Raw genomic sequence first — 17,974 nt, forward strand, 5'->3', positions numbered from 1 at the left:
TAATAACTGTCCGTATTTATCATATTTATACTCCCACACATATATAAGGTAGACATTTGATGTCCCTGTATTAACTGTCCGTATTTATCATATTTATACTCCCACACATATATAACGTAGAGATGTGATGTCCCTTTATTAACTGTCCGTATTTATCATATTTATACTCCCACACATATATAAGGTAGACATTTAATATCCCTGTATTAACTGTCCGTATTTATCATATTTATACTCCCACACATATATAAGGTAGACATTTGATGTCCCTGTATTAACTGTCCGTATTTATCATATTTATACTCCAACACATATATAAGGTAGACATGTGATGTCCCTGTATTAACTGTCCGTATTTATCATATTTATACTCCCACACATATATAAGGTAGACATGTGATGTCCCTGTATTAACTGTCCGTATTTATCATATTTATACTCCCACACATATATAAGGTAGACATCTGATGTCCCTGTATTAACTGTCCGTGTTTATCATATTTATACTCCCACACATATATAAGGTAGACATGTGATATCCCTGTATTAACTGTCCGTATTTATCATATTTATACTCCCACACATGTGATGTCCCTGTATTAACTGTCCGTATTTATCATATTTATACTCCCACACACATATAAGGTAGACGTGTGATGTCCCTGTATTAACTGTCTGTATTTATCATATTTATACTCCCACACATATATAAGGTAGACATTTAATATCCCTGTATTAACTGTCTGTATTTATCATATTTATACTCCCACACATATATAAGGTAGACATCTGATATCCCTGTATTAACTGTCCGTATTTATCATATTTATACTCCCACACATATATAAGGTAGCCATTTAATATCCCTGTATTAACTGTCCGTATTTTATCATATTTATACTCCCACACATATATAAGGTAGACATCTGATGTCCCTGTATTAACTGTCCGTATTTATCATATTTATACTCCCACACATATATAAGGTAGACATGTGATGTCCCTGTATTAACTGTCTGTATTTATCATATTTATACTCCCACACATATATAAGGTAGACATCTGATGTCCCTGTATTAACTGTCTGTATTTATCATATTTATACTCCCACACATATATAAGGTAGACATTTAATATCCCTGTAATAACTGTCCGTATTTATCATATTTATACTCCCACACATATATAAGGTAGACATGTGATATCCCTGTATTAACTGTCCGTATTTATCATATTTATACTCCCACACATATATAAGGTAGACATGTGATGTCCCTGTATACACACATATATAAGGTAGACATGTGATGTCCCTGTATTAACTGTCCGTATTTATCATATTTATACTCCCACACATATATAAGGTAGACATCTGATGTCCCTGTATATACTCCCACACATATATAAGGTAGACATGTGATGTCCCTGTATTAACTGTCCGTATTTATCATATTTATACTACCACACATATATAAGGTAGACATCTGATGTCCCTGTATTAACTGTCCGTATTTATCATATTTATACTCCCACACATATATAAGGTAGACATGTGATGTCCCTGTATACACACATATATAAGGTAGACATGTGATGTCCCTGTATTAACTGTCTGTATTTATCATATTTATACTCCCACACATATATAAGGTAGACATGTGATGTCCCTGTATTAACTGTCCGTATTTATCATATTTATACTCCCACACATATATAAGGTAGACATCTGATGTCCCTGTATATACTCCCACACATATATAAGGTAGACATGTGATGTCCCTGTATTAACTGTCCGTATTTATCATATTTATACTACCACACATATATAAGGTAGACATGTGATGTCCCTGTATTAACTGTCCGTATTTATCATATTTATACTACCACACATATATAAGGTAGACATCTGATGTCCCTGTATTAACTATCCGTATTTATCATATTTATACTACCACACATATATAAGGTAGACATGTGATGTCCTGTATTAACTGTCCGTATTTATCATATTTATACTCCCACACATATATAAGGACTGTCCGTATTTATCATATTTACACTCCCACACATATATAAGGTAGACATGTGATGTCCCTGTAATAACCGTCGGCCTGGGGTATTTTTCTCTGTAATAGTTTTCCTACAAAGGTAATACAAAAGTATCACATGACGGTGTTAGACAACAATCAGAAATGTAATGGCCGATTAGTGTTGATATCTAGAAGTCGGGTGTTGAGGAGCAACTTTTACAAATCAACTTTCTTTGATCATTAGCAAATAAGCGAAAGCTAATGTCAGTAATGCGTTTGAACATTCTAAATCTGATGATTCTTTGTCATGTCTTGAAAATACTCCGGTCACAGAAAGTGTAGAGTAAATATTATCCTGTGATGTTGCAGTCTGTTTCGCGTGAGAGGATTTAAAGGCTGATCAAACGACGATAGCAGCAATGTATCTTTTAAATGTCAAATATAAAACTATTGATAAAAGACACAGTTCCCGAGATATAGCCTATCCTTAAAGATTCCGCGCTGTAGCCTTCTCTGTAAAGAGAGGATCTTACACGTGTTTGCTGATGAATATTGATCCAGTTAATTAATGTCAAGCAAAGCTTTGGGCGAGAAAAAATGTTCTACTGTCATACTGTAACACTAGTTCTCATTTTAAGAATGTGATGTAACCCGGATTTGACCTAGATTTGTATAGAGGGCGCAGTCGTGACCTATATTTGTATAGGGGGCGACGTCGTGACCTATATTTGTATAGAGGGCGACGTCGTGACCTAGATTTGTATAGATGGCGACGTCGTGACCTATATGTGTATAGAGGGCGACGTCGTGACCTAGATTTGTATAGAGGGCGCAGTCGTGACCTATATTTGTATAGATGGCGACGTTATGACCTATATTTGTATAGAGGGAGACGTCGTAACCTAGATTTGTATATAGGGCGACATCGTCACCAAGATTTGTATAGAGGGCGACGTCGTGACCTAGATTTGTATAGAGGGCGCTGTCGATTAACTGGAAGACGCTCACCTTTCCGGAACACCCGGCTTTATTCCTCTTGTAAGTTTCCAAGCGGCTTTTCTGTCCGTGTTTCCTTATCGTTTAATTGACATTTTGTTATATTTTACTTTGTCCATGTGTGATGTTTCTGTTATATTTTACTTTGTCCATGTGTGATGTTTTGTTATATTTTACTTTGTCAATGTGTGACAACTGTCAGTGTGTTGTGTCGGTTTTGTATCAGTAACAACTGTCCGTGTGTTATGTCGGTTTTGTATCAGTAACAACTGTCCCCGTGTTATGTCGGTTTTGTATCAGTAACAACTGTCCGTGTGTTATGTCGGTTTTGTATCAGTAACAACTGTCCCCGTGTGTTATGTCGGTTTTGTATCAGTAACAACTGTCCCCGTGTAATGTCGGTTTTGTATCAGTAACAACTGTCCGTGTGTTATGTCGGTTTTGTATCAGTAACAATTGTCCCCGTGTTATGTCGGTTTTGTATCAGTAACAACTGTCCCCGTGTAATGTCGGTTTTGTATCAGTAACAACTGTCCGTGTGTTATGTCGGTTTTGTATCAGTAACAACTGTCCGTGTGTTATGTCGGTTTTGTATAAGTAACAACTGTCCATGTGTTATGTCGGTTTTGTATCAGTAACAACTGTCCCCGTGTTATGTCGGTTTTGTGTCAGTAACAGCTGTCCGTGTGTTATGTCGGTTTTGTATCAGTAACAACTGTCCATGTGTTATGTCGGTTTTGTATCAGTAACAACTGTCCCCGTGTTATGTCGGTTTTGTATCAGTAACAACTGTCCGTGTGTTATGTCGGTTTTGTATCAGTAACAACTGTCCGTGTGTTGTGTCGGTTTTGTATCAGTAACAACTGTCCGTGTGTTATGTCGGTTTTGTATCAGTAACAACTGTCCCCGTGTGTTATGTCGGTTTTGTATCAGTAACAACTGTCCGTGTGTTATGTCGGTTTTGTATCAGTAACAACTGTCCCCGTGTTATGTCGGTTTTGTATCAGTAACAACAGTCCGTGTTATGTCGGTTTTGTATCAGTAACAACAGTCCGTGTTATGTCGGTTTTGTATCAGTAACAACTGTCCGTGTGTTATGTCGGTTTTGTATCAGTAACAACTGTCCGTGTGTTATGTCAGTTTTGTATCAGTAACAACTGTCCCCGTGTTGTGTCGGTTTTGTATCAGTAACAACTGTCCGTGTGTTATGTCGGTTTTGTATCAGTAACAACTGTCCGTGTGTTATGTCGGTTTTGTATAAGTAACAACTGTCCGTGTTATGTCGGTTTTGTATCAGTAACAACTGTCCGTGTGTTATGTCGGTTTTGTATCAGTAACAACTGTCCCCGTGTTATGTCGGTTTTGTATCAGTAACAACTGTCCCCGTGTTATGTCGGTTTTGTATCAGTAACAACTGTCCCCGTGTTTTGTCGGTTTTGTATCAGTAACAACTGTCCGTGTGTTGTGTCGGTTTTGTATCAGTAATAACTGTCCGTGTGTTATGTCGGTTTTGTATCAGTAACAACTGTCCCCGTGTTATGTCGGTTTTGTATCAGTAACAACTGTCCCCGTGTTATGTCGGTTTTGTATCAGTAACAACTATTCGTGTGTTGTGTCGGTTTTGTATCAGTAACAACTGTCCCCGTGTTATGTCGGTTTTGTATCAGTAACAACTGTCCCCGTGTTATATCGGTTTTGTATCAGTAACAACTGTCCCCGTGTTATGTCGGTTTTGTATCAGTAACAACTGTCCCCGTGTTATGTCGGTTTTGTATCAGTAACAACTGTCCCCGTGTTATGTCGGTTTTGTATCAGTAACAACTATCCGTGTGTTGTGTCGGTTTTGTATCAGTAACAACTGTCCCCGTGTTATGTCGGTTTTGTATCAGTAACAACTGTCCCCGTGTTATATCGGTTTTGTATCAGTAACAACTGTCCCCGTGTTATGTCGGTTTTGTATGAGTAACAACTGTCCCCGTGTTATGTCGGTTTTGTATCAGTAACAACTGTCCCCGTATTATATCGGTTTTGTATGAGTAACAACTGTCCGTGTGTTGTGTCGGTTTTGTATCAGTAACAACTGTCCGTGTGTTATGTCGGTTTTGTATCAGTAACAACTGTCCCCGTGTTATGTCGGTTTTGCATGAGTAACAACTGTCCATGTGTTATGTCGGTTTTGTATGAGTAACAACTGTCCGTGTGTTATGTCGGTTTTGTATGAGTAACAACTGTCCCCGTGTTATGTCGGTTTTGTATGAGTAACAACTGTCCCCATGTGTTATGTCGGTTTTGTATCAGTAACAACTGTCCGTGTGTTATGTCGGTTTTGTATCAGTAACAACTGTCCATGTGTTATGTCGGTTTTGTATCAGTAACAACTGTCCCCGTGTTATGTCGGTTTTGTATCAGTAACAACTGTCCCCGTGTTATGTCGGTTTTGTATGAGTAACAACTGTCCCCGTGTGTTATGTCGGTTTTGTATCAGTAACAACTGTCCCCGTGTTATGTCGGTTTTGTATCAGTAACAACTGTCCGTGTGGTATGTCGGTTTTGTATCAGTAACAACTGTCCCCGTGTTATGTCGGTTTTGTATCAGTAACAACTGTCCCCGTGTTATGTCGGTTTTGTATCAGTAACAACTGTCCCCGTGTTATGTCGGTTTTGTATCAGTAACAACTGTCCCCGTGTTATGTCGGGTTTGTATCAGTAACAACTGTCCGTGTGTTATGTCGGTTTTGTATCAGTAACAACTGTCCCCGTGTTATGTCGGTTTTGTATCAGTAACAACTGTCCCCGTGTTATGTCGGTTTTGTATCAGTAACAACTGTCCCCGTGTTATGTCGGTTTTGTATCAGTAACAACTGTCCCCGTGTTATGTCGGGTTTGTATCAGTAACAACTGTCCCCGTGTTATGTCGGGTTTGTATCAGTAACAACTGTCCCCGTGTTATGTCGGTTTTGTATCAGTAACAACTGTCCCCGTGTTATGTCGGTTTTGTATCAGTAACAACTGTCCCCGTGTTATGTCGGTTTTGTATCAGTAACAACTGTCCCCGTGTTATGTCGGGTTTGTATCAGTAACAACTGTCCCTGTGTTATGTCGGGTTTGTATCAGTAACAACTGTCCCCGTGTTATGTCGGTTTTGTATCAGTAACAACTGTCCCCGTGTTATGTCGGGTTTGTATGAGTAACAACTGTCCCCGTGTTATGTCGGTTTTGTATCAGTAACAACTGTCCGTGTGTTATGTCGGTTTTGTATGAGTAACAACTGTCCCCGTGTTATGTCGGTTTTGTATGAGTAACAACTGTCCCCGTGTTATGTCGGTTTTGTATGAGTAACAACTGTCCCCGTGTTATGTCGGTTTTGTATGAGTAACAACTGTCCCCGTGTTATGTCGGTTTTGTATGAGTAACAACTGTCCCCGTGTTATGTCGGTTTTGTATCAGTAACAACTGTCCCCGTGTTATGTCGGTTTTGTATGAGTAACAACTGTCCCCGTGTTGTGTCGGTTTTGTATCAGTAACAACTGTCCCCGTGTTATGTCGGTTTTGTATCAGTAACAACTGTCCCCGTGTGTTATGTCGGTTTTGTGTATATTTTCAGGATTATCTGTATTTGTCGGTTAATATAAGATACAGTTTCACGGTTCATAGTTATATATGTCTGACCGAGTTTTAAACTGTGATTAGATATTTGTAATGACTCTACCACCAGACCAGGACTAATTTATGTGTAATGTTATTAAATTGATACACATACTGATGTAACTTATAAAAACGTGTTTACACTCAAGGACACCACGTCTCACATTCCAGCACTCAATCACAAAATGCTTCACAGCGACAACTACAAAATATATATCACAGGTTTGACACGGGGGACAATCAGTATACCACAGCTCCTACAGGGAAGACAAACAGTATATCACAACTTCTACAGGGGGGACAATCAGTATACCACAGCTCCTACAGGGAAGACAAACAGTATATCACAACTTCTACAGGGGGGACAATCAGTATACCACAGCTCCTACAGGGAAGACAAACAGTATATCACAACTTCTACAGGGGGGACAATCAGTATACCACAGCTCCTACAGGGAAGACAAACAGTATATCACAATTTCTACAGGGAAGACAAACAGTATATCACAACTTATACAGGGAGACAAACAGTATACACCAACTTCTACAGGGAGACAAACAGTATATCACAACTTCTATAGGGAGACAAACAGTATATCATAACTTATACAGGGAGACAAACAGTATATCACAACTTCTACGGGGAAGACAAACAGTATACCACAACTTCTACGGGGAAGACAAACAGCATATCACAACTTCTATAGGGAAGACAAATAGTATATTACAACTTCTACAGGGGAGACAAACAGTATATCACAACTTCTACAGGGAGACAAACAGTATATCATAACTTCTATAGAGAAGACAAACAGTATATCACAACTTCTATAGAGAAGACAAACAGTATATCACAACTTCTATAGGGAAGACAAACAGTATACACCAACTTCTACAGGGAGACAAACAGTATATCACAACTTCTATAGGGAGACAAACAGTATATCATAACTTATACAGGGAGACAAACAGTATATCACAACTTATACAGGGAAGACAAACAGTATATCACAACTTATACAGGGAAGACAAACAGTATACCACAACTTATACAGGGAAGACAAACAGTATATCACAACTTATACAGGGAAGACAAACAGTATATCACAACTTCTACATGGAAGACAAACAGTATATTATAAGAATCAGTTAATACTAGATATTTGCCAGGAATTGAATATTTAGACTTTAGCCGATGAATTTGTGAACCACAACAAACATGTTAAGTCTCAATGGCTGAACTACGAAGCCACGACTGATTTGACTGGATTGAACCATGGGGTTCCTAGCTTAGACACACATTGGCAAATCATACCATAGCTTCCACACAAAGAGTCAAAATATACCACAGCTTCAACACGAAAAGACAAAATATACCACAGCTTCAACCCGAAAGGACAAAATATACCACAGTAACGAGGAAGGGAAATAAAATGTTAAACGTTCCACAGGGGGTGATGTTCAATATTGGTCAGAACTGTTTTGAATTCACTTAAGCGCCCCCTATTTCTACTTTTTTTGTGGATAGTCTTATACTATAGCGCCCCCTATAATTTCTACTCTTTTTGTGGATATAGTCTTATACTATAGCGCCTTTGTCTTCCCTTCCTTTAAACATAGTCTTACCATACATATTGTGCATTTTTTGTTATATTATTCCTGTTGATGTAGTGATGTGGCAGATTTTTCGCAATGGAATGTGCTGTTGCTATAGCGACGAGAGGAATATAAAGCTAATGAAAATAGGTAGTTCCGGATTTAGCTTTCCGCTCGCCATATTACATTGTCGCCGTCAAATCGATTTTAATACAAATTTCCTTTAAGCAAATGTGCGTTGAAAAATAATCAAATAAAGTAACATTCAGTCATCAAAACAACAGGAAAAAACAAGTGACCTTCATATCTCTAATCGAACCCAGGTTGCATGTGTGTAAGACGAGTGTCTTACCATTGTGCTAATAGAGTAATACCGGGGTAGTGACAATGGAACTATCGGTTAATACCGGGGTGGTGACAATGGAACTATAGGGTAATACCGGGGTAGTGACAATGGAACTATAGAGTAATACCGGGGTAGTGACAATGGAACTATAGGGTAATACTGGGGTAGTGACAATGGAACTATAGAGTAATACCGGGGTAGTGACAATGGAACTATATGGTAATACCGGGGTAGTGACAATGGATCTATCGGGTAATACTGGGGTAGTGACAATGGAACTATAGGGTAATACCGGGGTAGTGACAATGGAACTATATGTTAATACCGGGGTAGTGACAATGGAACTATCGGGTAATACCGGGGTAGTGACAATGGAACTATAGAGTAATACCGGGGTAGTGACAATGGAACTATCGGGTAATACCGGGGTAGTGACAATGGAACTATAGGGTAATACCGGGGTAGTGACAATAGAACTATCGGGTAATACCGGGGTAGTGACAATGGAACTATAGGGTAATACTGGGGTAGTGACAATGGAACTATCGGGTAATACCGGGGTAGTGACAATGGAACTATAGGGTAATACCGGGGTAGTGACAATGGAACTATAGGGTAATACCGGGGTAGTGACAATGGAACTATCGGGTAATACCGGGGTAGTGACAATGGAACTATCGGGTAATACCGGGGTAGTGACAATGGAACTATCGGGTAATACCGGGGTAGTGACAATGGAACTATAGGGTAATACCGGGGTAGTGACAATGGAACTATCGGGTAATACCGGGGTAGTGACAATGGAACTATAGAGTAATACCGGGGTAGTGACAATGTAACTATCGGGTAATACCGGGTTAGTGACAATGGAACTATAGGGTAATACCGGGGTAGTGACAATGGAACTATAGGGTAATACCGGGGTAGTGACAATGGAACTATCGGGTAATACCGGGTAGTGACAATGGAACTATAGAGTAATACCGGGGTAGTGACAATGTAACTATCGGGTAATACCGGGTTAGTGACAATGGAACTATAGGGTAATACCGGGGTAGTGACTATGGAACTATCGGGTAATACCGGGGTAGTGACAATGGAACTATAGAGTAATACCGGGTTAGTGACAATGGAACTATCGGGTAATACCGGGGTAGTGACAATGGAACTATAGAGTAATACCGGGGTAGTGACAATGTAACTATCGGGTAATACCGGGTTAGTGACAATGTAACTATCGGGTAATACCGGGTTAGTGACAATGGAACTATAGGGTAATACCGGGGTAGTGACTATGGAACTATCGGGTAATACCGGGGTAGTGACAATGGAACTATCGGGTAATACCGGGGTAGTGACAATGGAACTATCGGGTAATACCGGGGTAGTGACAATGGAACTATCGAGTAATACCGGGGTAGTGACTATGGAACTATAGGGTAATACCGGGGTAGTGACAATGGAACTATCGGGTAATACCGGGGTAGTGACTATGGAACTATCGGGTAATACCGGGGTAGTGACTATGGAACTATAGGGTAATACCGGGGTAGTGACAATGGAACTATAGAGTAATACCGGGGTAGTGACAATGGAACTATAGGGTAATACCGGGGTAGTGACAATGGAACTATCGGGTAATACCGGGGTAGTGACAATGGAACTATAGGGTAATACCGGGGTAGTGACAATGGAACTATCGAGTAATACCGGGGTAGTGACAATGGAACTATCGGGTGATACCGGGGTAGTGACAATGGAACTATCGGGTAATACCGGGGTAGTGACAATGGAACTATAAGATAATACCGGGGTAGTGACAATGGAACTATCGGGTAATACCGGGGTAGTGACAATGGAACTATCGGGTAATACCGGGGTAGTGACAATGGAACTATCGAGTAATACCGGGGTAGTGACAATGGAACTATCGGGTGATACCGGGGTAGTTACAATGGAACTATCGGGTAATACCGGGGTAGTGACAATGGAACTATCGGGTAATACCGGGTTAGTGACAATGGAACTATAGGGTAATACCGGGGTAGTGACAATGGAACTATCGGGTAATACCGGGGTAGTGACAATGGAACTATAGAGTAATACCGGGGTAGTGACAATGGAACTATAGGGTAATACCGGGGTGGTGACAATGGAACTATAGGGTAATACCGGGGTAGTGACATTAGAACTATAGTGTAATACCGGGGTAGTGACATTAGAACTATAGTGTAATACCGGGGTAGTGACTATGGAACTATCGGGTAATACCGGGGTAGTGACAATGGCGTTAGAATGGATTATGAAGGGAGAAGTTATGCCCCCATTTTTTTTTTTTTTTTTGATATGTTAACGATTTTGCAATTGATCAATGATAACTGTCCAAGTATTGAGATACAGGAATCGGGTTGATTTCTCCTGATGTACGCTAATGATATAGTTGTGTTAGCCGAGACACCAGGAGGCCTACAGAAATGATTTAACTTCCTACTTAATCACACTCGTAACGCTTAACAGTCAATACTGAGTTATCCCCCTTTGAAATTAAACACTTTGTATACTAGTACGACATTTGGGGTTTTATCTACCAATCTATGATTTATTCATTTATTAATTAATTTTATCAATTTATTAATTCATATTTATTCACTTCAGTACTCTAAAGTCTGTGATATTTGATTTCAGACTTGAGCTCGATATAAAAATATGATACTTTTTACTATAACAATCTCTGTAATTATAGCTGTCTGTCGATGACTTGGTATACTACACACTATATTAGTATACACTGATGATTCGGTATTTGTGTGTTTGGTACGGTATCGTACAGTCTAGCCAACGTGTAATGTGGAGAAGTACAAGGTAGCTATCCTAGCTGTGGCTAACATTCGACTAAAACTACGAATCGTTGAATGCTGAGTCTTTACTTACCACTTTTAATAAAATGGAATAACCTTACCATGGCTCAGGTAAAGCTTCCAAATATGACCGAACTAACGATTTAAACAACACTTTGGTCACAACGTATTCTGAAAATGACCGAACTAACGATTTAAACATCACTTTGGTCACAACGTATTCTGAAAATGACCGAGCTAACGATTTAAATATCACTTTGATTGCAGCGTATTCCGAATGGAGCCGAACATTAATTCATCTAATAAACAAATGATCTTCCGACGGGTCGATGACTATAACATGGACCTAATACACTTTCTCGAGGAAAACCGCTAATCACAGGACAGGTGTTTCAACTCGTACATATTGCTAAGGAAATCAGTGATCCGGTTTAATTATTACCTGTACATATATTCCATACCCTGCCAGTTTAGTTAGGAAACTGCTACCCTTCACACACTCTCGTGCTTATCAGAGGGATCTGTTTAGTCTTATGTAGCACGGACTTGCTAATATTTGATATTTCTAGTGCTTTTTGCATGATTCTGTCATATTTTCTGTATGATTCTGTCATATTTTCTGTATGATTCTGTCATATTTTCTGTGTGATTCTATCACAACGATTTTTCCCGTCGTTGTAATATTTTTGTATAATATATATAAAATCCAAAGATGTTAAAATACGGTCCAAGATATAGTATTTATTACACTAAACTTTCTAGGAGTCGGCAGGCGATTTACGGAATATCCGAAAATCGACCCGTACAGTCCGAACTCTAGGTTCTAACTAATTTTACAAAACCTTACACATAGTATTTAAGCTAGAGTTAATACAAATGATTGACAGGTGGCATTTTAGTACTCAGATGGTCACATTTCAGACAGGTGAGATAATAAGCTTAATTGTCCTTTGTCCGAGGCTAGGTGTCATACCTGGCCGGACCAGTTAATTAACTCAATTAACATCAAAAGGTAAATGTACATACATTAGGGGAATTATAAAAGTGTCATACAAAAGTTTGTAAGTGTAACATTTTTACAAAGAGAAATTAGACGACGAAGAAAATCCAAAATTATGGAAAATGTAAAATGTCTAATAATGTTTATATTACAACAAATTTCATAAAATTCACTATGAAAATTCTGTCATATTTTCTGTATGATTCTGTCATACTTTCTGTATGATTCTGTCATATTTTCTGTAAGATTCTGTCATATTTTCTGTATGATTCTGTCATACTTTCTGTATGATTCTGTCATATTTTCCGTGTGATTCTGTCATATTTTCTGTGTGATTCTGTCATATTTTCTGTGTGATTCTGTCATATTTTCTGTATGATTCTGTCATACTTTCTGTCATACTTTCAGTATGATTGTTTTTATCATACAAGGCTCAGCTTTGAACATCTAAGCAATAAAAATCCACATCACAGAAGGGTGCTATTTTTATTAAACTGTCCTTTTAGCGTCCTAGATCGACACACGTTTGGACACATCCAGAGATTTATATAACGAACGGCCGGTACTCAAGTCCATTTAGTCCAAAAAATACGAGAGAACTCCTAAATAGCGCCAGTGTTTATATATATCCCCCCCCCCCCCCCCCCCCCCCCCTTAAGGGTCTATTAATACGTATAAGATGAGGATGTGATCAACTGACCAATCCTGACCTTTAACCCTAAATTTGTGCGTCTCTCATAGCACTGACTACTGTTACCACGGATCGTGTGGTACATATTAACGACTGACTTTCAGGTGCTACAGTTTGGTTGCTTTACATAGAAATGTGTTTAGCTAGTAACACGAACTAAGGGCGTAAACCTAAAACGGGATAAATATACTGATTTAGTAAGATATACTAATCTAAGGGAAGCAACCCAAATAGATTTGGCTGACTATACCTAGTATGTACATAGGCTTACCACACTAGATAACTTTGTACACACCAAATATAAAACTTGTCTATAAATAAAACGTATCTACTTATCTCATAAATCGCACAAGTAGTATCTTATACAATCTATATATTTCCTAGTTCACTACAATTTTAGCGTCCTTGATCAACACACGTTTGGACACATTTTAGCGTCCTAGATCGACACACGTTTGGATACAGTTTAGCGTCCTAGATCGATCGACACACGTTTGGATACAGTTTAGCGTCCTAGATCGAGACACGTTTGGACACATTTTAGCGTCCTAGATCAACACACGTTTGGACACATTGAAGCGTCCTAGATCGACACACGTTTGGACACATTTTAGCGTCCTAGATCGACACACGTTTGGATACAGTTTAGCGTCCTACATCGACACACGTTTGGACACATTTTAGCGTCCTAGATCGACACACGTTTGGATACAGTTTAGCGTCCTAGATCGACACACGTTTGGACACATTTTAGCGTCCTAGATCGACACACGTTTGGATACAGTTTAGCGTCCTAGATCGACACACGTTTGGACACATTTTAGCGTCCTAGATCGAGACACGTTTGGATACAGTTTAGCGTCCTAGATCGACACACGTTTGGACACATTTTAGCGTCCTAGATCGACACACGTTTGGATACAGTTTAGCGTCCTAGATCGACACACGTTTGGACACATTTTAGCGTCCTAGATCGAGACACGTTTGGATACAGTTTAGCGTCCCAGATCGACACACGTTTGGATACAGTTTAGCGTCCTAGATCGACAGACGCTTGAACACATTTTAGCGCCCTAGATCGACACACGTTTGGACACATTTAAGCGTCCTAGATCGACACACGTTTGGACACATTTTAGCGTCCTAGATCGACACACGTTTAGATACAGTTTAGCGTCCTAGATCGACACACGTTTGGACACAGTTTAGCGTCCTAGATCGACACACGTTTGGATACAGTTTAGCGTCCTAGATCGACATACGTTTGGATACAGTTTAGCGTCCTAGATCGACACACGTTTGGATACAGTTTAGCGTCCTAGATCGACACACGTTTGAACACATTTTAGCGTCCTAAATCGACACACGTTTGGACACATTTTAGAGTCCTAGATCGACACACGTTTGGACACATTTTAGCGCCCTAAATCGAGACACGTTCGAATAATTTTAGTGTCCTAGATCGACACACGTTTGGATATATTTATCAAAAAAGTTTACCATAGCTCATGAGCAGGACAACTGTCGGTATCATGTCATATTGATCTTTGACTAATGAACGTGCTAAATACCTAGGCCCTGTGTGAACTACAAACAGTATGACTTTGTAGACGCGAGCTAATCCATACTCACGTTTCAGAGCATACAAAATAGTTCACGTACCCGATCTGTGGGTCACATAGGGCATATCTTTACAGGCCGACGGTCAAGATATGAGACTGTCTAACCCTCGTGCTTTGCAACGTGACACTAATCCACGAGAGAGAGCATTCTGTGATCTGATTGGCTGGTTTCCTGTTGTAGATCTATTTATATAACTACGGTGCGATTGACAAGGTTGGTTGTTTATTTTCAGCGAGAAACAAGATGTCCTTCCTCGGCATTGGTCAGCAGGGTATTACCCTAAAAGAATTATTGGAGAATCCAAAACTACAGACAGCACCAAGTCTGCATGGTAAGGCCGATCTAGATTGCCTCTTTTGATTGGGTTTTGTTGATGTTTTGATTGTGGGCTTACCGTGTAGACGTATGGCTACTTCAGTAACGATTGTAAATAGCCCGTTTGACAAGAGCATTGGTTATCAGATTTTGATTTTGATTATATTTGATATGTTTTAAACAAAGTCGGTATTTAAGATAGATTTTTCTGTCGCGATCTTCTGCGCATTCATGTTTTGCTTCTCAGTACTTGCCTTGAGTAAATTAACCCAACGCTTACAAGGTCAAGGTCATTCAGTGACCAGTGCACTTGTACTAATGGCTCCGAGTCCAACCAAAACAAAATTGTCACCAGCTCAACTGCGGAAAGGTTCTGACTATCTATGCATGGTAACCTTTTCCTCTACGAACCCTCTTGATTGAGGTTGTCAGAACTTAGATATAAATTACAGTACTGAACATACTATAAGTAATATATTAATCAATATAACTGACCTTCTATAGATCTAGAGCCATAATAGGCCCCTATAGAGGGTCACTTGGGTCTGTAACATTTATATGGGGCGAGGGTGGAGTCAGTCACTAAAACTTCGGAGGTTTATTATATTGTGATTTCTAACATTTATCTTCAGATGTTTACATTTTTGTTATTTCTAGTCTAATATTGTGTCTATGTCTGGAGGTGAGTGCACACTTTATGATGTAGAACATCAAAATGTAAGGTTTTATTTAACATCACCTCTCTAATCGAAAAACATTGTTTGAATATTTCTCTGACTTTTGACAAATTACTTAGGCTTTTTACACCTTCTGAAAATAACAATTTGAAAGCTCTATAAAAGTTTTTTTTCAAACTAGTGCTGTTTGCCTCTGATTCTCATGCTAACTTATAACAATAGATAATTCCATGTGTTTTTTTTGTTTTTGTACAGATGGAAGCTACAAAGATAAAAATGGAAACGCTGCATATGATCCAACCTCTGCATTTCTTGGCCCAAACTTGTGGAACAACACCAACATGCAGGATGAAAATTTCCAATTGGAGTACATGGACTTGGATGAGTTTCTGTCAGAAAATGGAATCCCAATTGACTTGAATGATAACTCAGTTGGTTCAGACTCGAACAAGTCACAGAAGTCACCGGCTCCTCCACTGATAACCAGCTCGCCCTCCTCTCCCATCATTACTGCTAACCCCATGCTCAGTGGAACAGAAACACAACCTGTCCACCCCATCAAGACATTATTCAGTAAAGACATTGAATCCCCTAAAGAAGGGCCCAGTAGTCCAACCATACGATCCCTGCTGTCAGTTGGTAAATGATAATTTTTACTATAGATTTTCGTTGTAATTGCAAATAGTCAATAATGGTAAAAGTCTTTATTTAAAATTGATAGCATATTGAGTCAACACGTTTTACATATATGGGCAAATATAATTCAATGCATGAATATTTATATAATTTTGTGATAGTTAACACACAAATTAGTGTCTAATATAAAAATATCTCTGTATTTTAATAATAGATTTCACCATATATTTATCTACATACATTTACAATCCCATATATTCAGACATTTTCACCACATGTGAAATATATTAAAATAATGAGGTATTGCTAATTGATGAAAAGTAGTTTTGAAGCGTGATACTTACTAGTGTAATCTGTAGACTGGTGAAAAACGGAGTGTTTGATCCCTACCAATGGTGGTTTGTGTTTCTAATGGACCACATATCATCGTGTTGTGGTTGTGTTGGGCCAGACACTTCAACCAAACATGTTACAGGTTTCTTGTTGTTGTGTCAAACCAGCTACATGTACTACAATAACTCTCCACCTAAAAATGGCCGTTTGTTCACTAGGAGATGAACCAGCAAACCAAAGTGTAGCCGACATGTAATTTTTTACTGTAACATTTCCCCGCTAAAATTTGTCTTTGTATTATTATTAAAACTTTCATTGTTACATAATTCTTTATCCTGACATCACATGTTCAATCATTTGCATTAAGATTCATAACTTGAATCAATTTCTTATATTTTATATATTAGAAAAAAATAATAAATAAAAATGGATGAGATGTCATACTGATCCAAAGAATTTTTTTTTTTTTTTTACAACTAGGCCAGGCGACTAACTTTTCCAATTGGCACCTATATTTTATAATTTGGTAGCCAAATAGGCTACCTGGTAATAATATCAACTTTGAGCCCTGAATTGAAGTATTCTGAATAAAAACAAAAGCACTTAGGATGGGCACCTCAGTAGCTGTGAATGCTAATGCATTGACAGTTGTCAGTGCAGTCATGGACGAGCTTCAGGCTACTTTCTTCTTGAACGTGGGTTTGAGCCGTGTTTGTGGCAGGGGATGATGTTTGTTAGATTCGTGGTTTCCCCACCGATGTCATGTTGGTTTTCCGCTATGGGTTTTTCTCCAACATTTAAAACAATATTTGTTCCTCCAGTGGTGTCGTAATACAAGCTCTAGAGATGTTGCTTGTTAACCATGTAAACAATGTTAAATAAAGGTTATTTTCATGAATATAGAAATATGACATCCTGGTAATCAGATTGTAAATCTGACTAAAACAAGGATTTCTGTAAAGCCAGTTGTTTTTGGTTTGTAGATATCGATTCTGTCACGACTACAGATGATGCACCACTCACTCCCAGTAGCAGTGGATCAGTAAGTCCTCCACATGTTGACGTGGACTTCGAGGTGGATGATGAAGATATAGTATTATCATCTGTACCAGGTACGTACCGTACAGTCTGTTATAGATATACAGGTTGTTAATCAGATACAAAATAGTGTTTGTGTAAATCTCCATCAAGCGATACCTCGTTGTTGGCCGCCATATTGTTTGTTTAC

The 17,974-nt window shown here is 38.9% G+C and overlaps 1 protein-coding gene across 1 annotated transcript in view; it reads left to right on the plus strand.

Annotated features, from left to right (window-relative positions):
- LOC117328681 (thyrotroph embryonic factor-like) overlaps positions 1 to 17,974 on the plus strand; it is a 36,070-nt gene that overhangs the window by 7,969 nt on the left and 10,127 nt on the right. The window contains exons 2-4 of the mRNA XM_033886135.1: positions 15,018 to 15,116; positions 16,033 to 16,416; positions 17,730 to 17,858. Coding sequence (XP_033742026.1) covers positions 15,018 to 15,116; positions 16,033 to 16,416; positions 17,730 to 17,858 — 612 coding nt within the window. The remainder of the gene's footprint in view (positions 1 to 15,017; positions 15,117 to 16,032; positions 16,417 to 17,729; positions 17,859 to 17,974) is intronic.

This window comes from Pecten maximus, chromosome 6, assembly GCF_902652985.1.
Source record: "Pecten maximus chromosome 6, xPecMax1.1, whole genome shotgun sequence".
Classification (NCBI taxonomy): Eukaryota; Metazoa; Mollusca; class Bivalvia; order Pectinida; family Pectinidae; genus Pecten; species Pecten maximus.